The sequence below is a fragment of the Chaetura pelagica genome, unplaced genomic scaffold, assembly GCF_000747805.2.
Source record: "Chaetura pelagica isolate M959 unplaced genomic scaffold, ChaPel_1.0 scaffold55, whole genome shotgun sequence".
In the NCBI taxonomy this organism is placed as follows: Eukaryota; Metazoa; Chordata; class Aves; order Apodiformes; family Apodidae; genus Chaetura; species Chaetura pelagica.
This window is the reverse complement of record NW_009953571.1, coordinates 3,466,762-3,474,565: the sequence shown is the minus strand read 5'-3', so window position 1 is coordinate 3,474,565 and position 7,804 is coordinate 3,466,762. Positions and strand designations below refer to the sequence as shown.

Below are 7,804 nucleotides of genomic sequence, written 5' to 3'. Positions count from 1 at the left end.
CAGGTGCTAGTGAGCACCTGTTGTGTGCCTGGGTTGCAGGAGTGGGCAGGCAGCAGCTGTGGCAGGGAGCACGATGTGCTGGGAGCTGTGGTTTCCCGGGGCTGTACTAAGGCATGAAGGGGAGGGCTCTTGCAGTTCATTGCATCATGCAAATAGGGAGCCATCAGCTTATGTTGACGTGTCCTTCTTCTTCAAGTGTATAGGTCACAGTGCTTAGATGCTTGTGGGAAACAGTTCTTCTTCCCCACATAAGTATAAACAAAATCCCTTTTAAGCCAGCAGAGGCCTTCTGCTGATTATACCCAGCTAATGGACCAAAAACAGGACTGCTGCTCAAGGACAAATGAATGCAAAACAAAAGATGTGATACAAGGCAGGAAGGATGGACAGCAAGTTATGAATTGCCCCAAATAGTTACCGCCCTAACTTAGGGCTCATGGATGCTAATTGGCTGTGGACATTAGTATGTTCATGCATTGCAGCAGTGACACCAACTGGACAGGGGGTCACTTAAACTGTTGGATAAGCCTAGTGTTCTTCTCTGCCTCATAACTTTGTGAGAAAGCATAAGGCTTTAGTCAAAAGAGCCACATGTGGCAGTTCTCTTTTGTATATCTGTCTGACATTTCTGTTAGCAGAAAGTGGAGACAAAGGCATATAAATAAAGGCAATAATATGAAAATGGATTTTGCAGGAAAAGAAAGACACAAAGCAAAAAACTGTGGCTAGGATGCCTGATTATACCTGTGAGCAGCCTATGTGTAAGGCTAAAGCAGTGAGGCATCAGTTTACTTAAGGGATTACTTGATTGAGGGGAATCAGTCATCTGTGGGTTTCTAACCTAGATGAAAGGTTATTTCCTTCTAGTTGTTATTCAGCAAAAAATTAGTCAGCATCTTCCTTGAGCTAAGCATCTGCCCAGATACTGTCACTTAAGAAGAGGCTGTGCTGGCATTGTAACCTACAGGACCTGAGAAGTTGAATGAGTTTGGTGGAACTAAGTTTTAAGAATTTTCTTCTTCTTGAGGTCAGAGGGTGCCAAAGCCTTTTTGTAAATAGAATGTTTGCTGTAATTCCAGGCCCATCTGGACTGTTACTGGGACTGATCCTAAAGGTGAACACAGCACTAGGAGATGCAGTATGAATGTAGCCTAGGAACTTTCAGCCATGTTGGATGTCCAGTTTTCTTTTTCTTGAGTCATTCAGAAAGCATTGCTCATCTCTATAAACTGCTTATAAATTGCACTACTCTTAATCTAGCAGGCCTCCTTGGATGGTGTTCCTTAAGCTGTACTTAAAATACACATTTACTGCTATTAAGTGACACATGTTTAATAGAAGTCTTGGACGTGCCTAGTCATTAAAGATTATATGGTATTTTCTATGTGTAAGATGCTATTAGCTTCTTTGTCCTGCTGAGCTTTAATTTGTATCAATAGCATACCTTGCTGCAAGTTCAGTCTTGGCTGGAAGATGGAACACTGAGTAGAGTAACCTCATGCACAGCAGCTGCTTGTGCTCACTGACCTTAGACACCCACCGTTTCTGTGATGAGCAGCACATTCCATAAATATGTCAAGTTTGACAAGCTGCTTCAGGCTGATTAGCTGTATAAAACAAAAACTGCAACAGGAATTAAGAATGAATTAATACATTGAAAGGCTTGGGAGCACAAAATACAATTAATGCTGCTAATTAAGGCATTCCTACTCATGCTCACTATGTGATTATTAACTTACACATGAAGAAAGCTAGAAAAATTCTGATTTATCCCAGGCCATGTGACGTGATGGTGGCAGAAATCTGATGAGTGCCTTGGCCTGCCTCACTTCAGGCACTCTGCAAGTTCATTGTATTACTAGAAAAACAAGGCACTGTGAATGTGGGAACTTGTAATTGTTGTCTGAGCTTTTGAGAGGAGTGAACAGAGAATTTTGGCCTATCCGTTGGCAAAAAAAGTCTCTTTTCTGTTGTTTATAGGTAAATTCACAAGTTCACTGCAAGTATTACCACATAGATTTTGGTATCTGCTGAAATACCTCCAGAATACTGATTTTTGGGATTCCAAACATAAGAGAACATTTTGACTTGGTTTTGACCAGTGCTGATAACTGAAGATGTATTTTTTCTGAAGCAGACACTGCCATGTCTGAAGGATAGCTTGGTATAGCATCCAATCAGTGTGGTGTTGGGGTGTTTTGGGTTTGTTCCTGTGTTTCTTTTTTTTGTTAATTAAGCCAGCAAAATTGGAGAACTTGTACTCAGTTTTATTTATGAGCCCACTTTGTTGTTTCTTTTCTAGTATCTTTTGCGCTGACCAGGTAATATATTTGTATGAGTTTATACCTCACATCCACCCCACAAAGTTCTTTGAGTGTTAGGATTTTGACAGGCAGAGAGGGGTCTTTGGTGCTTATTTCTCATGAGGGAGCTTCTAACTGCAAAATAGTTTGAAAGCTTGAAACCCAAATTAAAGCTGAAAGAACACTTCATTTCCACACCTGTACTGTATTTCAGATTGCCATATGCAATGGACACTGATCTCAGTTCCCAGGACAGGAAGGACCTGGACAAGTTCATCAAATTTTTTGCTTTAAAGGTAACTTTTTCCTCCTGTGGGCAACTGCCTCCTCTTTCTCTAAGAAAAGCTGTACTTGCTGTGGCTAGAGTAACAGGAATGGGGCCTGGGGTTTTTGTTTGTTTTGCTAAAAGACCAAAGCAAGAAAAGCTGGTGGAAAATTTAGGAGATTCCTAAGTGTAACTAGAAAAATATCTTTCTCCCTTTTTTCTACCTACAAATCCTCTTCCCCCAAAATTGTCCTGCTGTAGAATCATTTACAGGCACTTTACACCTGTCACCTTTGGTTTCCTGTCAACACACCTGTCAGTCCAGCTGTTACGTAGTATCTGCAGTTGGACTCCTCCTTCCTTTCAGCCGATCAACACTTTTATGTTGTATTTTAAGTAATACCAGAATGTTCATTTGAATTGTATTGATAGGTAATTATAATGTACATTCACTTGACTTACATTTATGTGTCCAGGTTCAGAATATAGTTGTAAATTTTGTTTCAGTATTACTGAAAACTGTGCAGCTCCTGATCACAAAACTGGCTTAGTCATTTCATGTTATTACCAAGAAAGGTCAGCTTAAAATTCTTTTCTGTCTGAAATTCTTGTTATATGTAATAATTGAAGTTGATTACACCTGAAGGTTAGTGTAGCAAACTTTACTTCTTTACATCTGGGGCAGCCCTTTAATTGTATTACTTGCAATTTGTCTAGCTCAGGTTCTGAACTGAGGGCTCTGCTGAGCTCAAAACAGGAGTGTGTATCTTCTCCTTTCTTTTCCAGACAGTACAAGTAATTGTCCAGGCCCGACTTGGAGAGAAAATCTGTACCCGATCATCTTCCTCCCCAACAGGCTCTGACTGGGTAAAGTCACGTTTTTAAACCAGCTCCATAACTGTTGGGGTTTGTGTGTGTGCACATGCAGGAGCAAGTGTGTTGAGAACACAATGTAGTTGTTACAGTCTTGGGCAGACTATAGTAGCTATTCATAGAGTAACTACTGTACTCAGCTGTGCTCATCGGTGGGGGGGTTGTTGTTGACAGGCAAGATGCTGCACTGGGCTCTTAAGGACTGGTTAGTGCAGAGAGAAATTATACCCCTCAGCAACTCCTGCCAGCTAAGGCACATTTCCAAGATCTGCTGGGGGTGGGGTGATGAGTTCTGTTCTGTCACAAGTTTGATACTCTGCAATTCAGGACCTTGGAAGTAAGGGGCTTTATTACAATCAAAGAGACTCAGGGCTCTTTGTGGGTGAACATAGGACTCAAGTGAGGGGGAAAAAAACCATAATTTTTATGGCAAGATCAAGAATTTGAATTAGCAGCTAAAGAATTGTTTGCAAATATGAAAAGCCTGAGTCCATCTGGGAATTTTCTGTTTCATAAATATTTCAGTGGGTGCTGAATTAGTATGTTATAACATGGGTCTGTGAGTCTGTCTGCAGTGTGCCATTAGGCAGTTGTTCAAAGAAATAAAGAAATGGAATAATCTCTTTCATTCTGCAGTTCAATTTGGCAATTAAAGATATACCAGAGGTTACTCATGAAGCAAAGAAAGCCCTGGCAGGACAACTGCCTGCTGTTGGACGGTCTATGTGTGTGGAGATTTCTCTCAAAACCTCAGAGGTGAGAACTGAGTTAGAATATATGCCTTTTTTTTTTTTTTTTTTTTTAAACTTGAATCTTAAATCTCCAACCACAGCTCATGTCCTTTAGTCCAAGACAACGTGAAAGTATCTTCATATATGAAATGGGTAATAGGCTAATTGTTTAACAGAAGCAGCTCACTGCAAATATCTGAAGCCAAATACACAAATGATAGAGCAGCAAAATTTGGTTTCTTAGGCCATGGAGAGCTTAACCATTCTGAGGAAGGTATTACCTTAGGTGATCCTAGCTGTGCACCTTCTTCTATTGTCGCATTGCAAGAAAGTGGTAGCTAGGAGAAATATCTTCATTTAGAGGTGTGGCTTTTGCTAATCATTAATGAGATGTAAAAAGGTTTGTGTTCTGAAATGAGCCTTTGTTTGCTGTTCTTTTTCTGATCCAGGGGGACTCCATGGAGTTGGAGATTTGGTGTCTAGAAATGAATGAAAAGTAAGTGAATTTTCACATTTTCTTTGTCACGTGTGTGTTTGTTTCAACTGATGAAATGGGGACATGTGCTCAATCCGTGGTGATGAATGAGCACATATTGGCTTTGCAGGCTGTGACACTTCAGAGGGAAGTCCTTTCTTTGTCTAGTGCAGCAGTCAGACTGTTGAATATTGGTGTCAAGAAAATAAACCAGTATTTATATTCTCTCTTCATTCTCCCCTTACACAAAGTATGCTTCCTCAGATACAAGAATTCATATACTCAGTTACTACAAATGTTTTTAATACTGAAAAGCTGGTTTTGTCTACTAGAAGACTGTATGGTGTTTTCAGCAATTGCCTCTGCAACAGGTGGCTAGATTGAAGTAAGCTGGTTGGTCAATAGCAGTTAGCCACACCAGGGTTTAATTTTATCATTTTGGCAATAAAACTAACATTAAACAATTGGCTCAGATTCATATTGTTTCTAAGAAACTAAACAAACCAAAGTAAACAAACCAAAACAAAATCAAACAACTGAGTTGGGAACAAAAGACTAATTTTTTCCTTTGTGTTCTATAGGTGTGACAAAGAAATCAAAGTTTCATACACTGTTTACAACAGGCTGTCTCTACTGCTGAAGTCTCTGCTTGCTATAACCAGGGTAACTCCAGCCTACAGACTCTCAAGGAAACAAGGCCATGAATATGTGATATTGTACAGGTAAAGCAGAATATGAAATCCCTCACTTGAAATACAAACAGCAGAGACTCTAGGTTTGCACAGGGCAGCTGCAAACATGGTAAAAAGGAACGAGGGGTAATAAGTTCAGATTATTTGGATTTAACTACTACTGATGAGTGACAGAAGGTAACTTTTATCACATTATAGCTTCCATCTGAGCCATTGAAAGAAAAACTAAGCACAGGCTGTGAAGTTTTGTTTGTCCACTGTGTTGAGAAGAGCACAGAAATTCTTTGTGCAAGCACTGTTTGGATTGCTTATGAGCATCCAGTTCTTCCCTGTCTGGCCCGTGTTTGATAAATGTCCGTCTACGTTGCATGTAACTGCAGTGCATACTTATGCAGTATAGATTCAGATTCTTTCCTGCTATTCCATTTTAAAGATTCATCCTCAGCTCTACTTCCTGTAGTTCTTGTGAGTTACGTGGCCAAATACTGAGTGCAACTCCATTTAGTCTGTGAGATCTGCCTGGCTTGTGGTTCATGGTTATTACCTTCCTGTCTTTGTTTTTGGCTTTGGGAAAGCCTCTGTCATATTTGCATAGCTAATTTAAATTATCCTAACTCTCATGTTTGTTAACATTTGCACAACTGAGAACCTGCCTCCATTGCTGGTTTGGCATATACTTAAGAGCAGGTCTCTTTGTGGCACAGTCCATGTTTTATATTGTGTGATGAATATCAGTTTTTAGACTTCAACCTGTCCATTACTTTATGTTTTTCCTTTGAACTGTAGACTTGCCACAGAGGCTTAAAAAACTTCAAGAGAAATTTCTGATTAGACTACCATTTTCTCTTCCTTTCTCTTTTTACATAACATGACTTCCTCTGAAGTATCTGGAAGGTTTTTTGAGATGGGCATTCTAGCCACTTTTTTTTTTTCTAAAGTGGAAAAGTAGTTCCAGCTTTTCAACTCATCAAATTAAATTAAGAATAAGGATATGTTTAGCACTGTGTCCCCAATGGACCTAACTCCTTTTATTTTTCCTTTTTGTGCAGGATATACTTTGGTGAAGTGCAACTGAGTGGCTTGGGAGAAGGTATGATTAGGCAACACACATACAAATTAAAGCAGAACTGTTCTTCATACTGGCTAGCCATTTATTACTATTCCTAAGTGCCATAAGGAAAACCAAATCTGATGTTTACATATGCTTTTAATTGAGATGTACTGGGAAAGGCTGGTGTCATAAGGTTAGGGGTATAATGGTGGTACTTTGGCAAAACCTAGGGTGATAGCCATTTTGACTGTAGTGATCCAGAACTGAAATAAAAATATGAAAGTATGTTGATAAGGTGCAGGACTGGTCAAGGAGATAACAATCTACTGAGGAGCAAGAAGCACTTCAGAGCAATATTTTAGACCAAGATAGAAGTCTTGTAGATCAGCAAGGCAACCTAGTGCTGCTGTTACAGAATCTTTGTATGTGTTTGGATTTCAGATTGCAAGGGATAACAGAAAAAATGTAGAAATAAGAAAATGTAACCTCAGAATAGAGCTATATGGAACATAAATAATCAGTAGCACTAACAATAATTCCTTAACTTTATAGGTTTCCAGACAGTCCGTGTTGGGACAGTGGGTACCCCTGTGGGCACTGTCACCTTGTCTTGTGCCTACAGAATCAACCTTGCTTTCATGTCAACCAGGTGAGAAAACGCCATCATGCCAGAAACTGATACATAATGGTGTACTATTAAACCTCTCATATTATGAGCCCCTAAATCTTTCCCTTCTGCTTATCCGTTCCAGCCAAACTTCCCCTTCCTAGAGAAGTCTGTCTCTCAAGGTTAAGTCTTGGAGAAAGGGGAGTATTTGGGTAGCCCTGAGCCAGACTCTAGAACTGCAAGTTATTGATGCATGCTTGGAGTTGCAGGGCTGAATTGTAAAGATGCTCTGGTCCCATTAACAACTGAGATGAGAGTAGAGAGACAAAGCAGCCTTATCAATAACACCATTGCTTGTTGCCTTGCAGGCAGTTTGAGAGGACCCCTCCTATCATGGGGATTATCATTGATCACTTTGTGGACCGTCCCTATCCCAGCTCTTCGCCCATGCATCCCTGCAATTACAGGTGAGGAGGTACTGAGCTGAAGTCATGGGCCATGGTGAAGGCATTATTTATGCCCAAACACAGAGCCTTTTCCACTGTTTACTAACTGTGTGGGAAGGAAGAGTGGAGGATTAGTGTCAATCATATTGGCATGGCTAAGCATCAGAGGAACATTGACATTTTTCTCCTCACGTCTAGAAGACTGAGTGCAGCAAGCCCCAGTATTTTCCCAGTTTCCTTATAGAAGCACTTGGTCACAAAGGATGTTTAGTCTTGGCTGCCTTTGGGAATTTGAAAGTGTAACAGTTAAACCTGCTGTAGAACTACATGTCCAGAGGCATGTATCTCCAGATATTTCTAC

The 7,804-nt window shown here is 40.2% G+C and overlaps 1 protein-coding gene across 3 annotated transcripts in view; it reads left to right on the top strand.

The window, feature by feature from the left end:
• Nucleotides 1-2,530: 2,530 nt before the first annotated feature.
• The window catches only part of ATG13 (autophagy related 13), a 15,990-nt gene continuing 10,716 nt past the window's right edge, over nucleotides 2,531-7,804 (top strand). For all 3 annotated transcript variants that reach the window (XM_009999553.1, XM_009999552.1, XM_009999551.1), the window contains exons 1-8: nucleotides 2,531-2,599; nucleotides 3,355-3,435; nucleotides 4,078-4,197; nucleotides 4,622-4,668; nucleotides 5,229-5,369; nucleotides 6,389-6,429; nucleotides 6,943-7,039; nucleotides 7,366-7,464. In XM_009999553.1, the coding sequence (XP_009997855.1) occupies nucleotides 2,531-2,599; nucleotides 3,355-3,435; nucleotides 4,078-4,197; nucleotides 4,622-4,668; nucleotides 5,229-5,369; nucleotides 6,389-6,429; nucleotides 6,943-7,039; nucleotides 7,366-7,464 (695 nt within the window). The remainder of the gene's footprint in view (nucleotides 2,600-3,354; nucleotides 3,436-4,077; nucleotides 4,198-4,621; nucleotides 4,669-5,228; nucleotides 5,370-6,388; nucleotides 6,430-6,942; nucleotides 7,040-7,365; nucleotides 7,465-7,804) is intronic.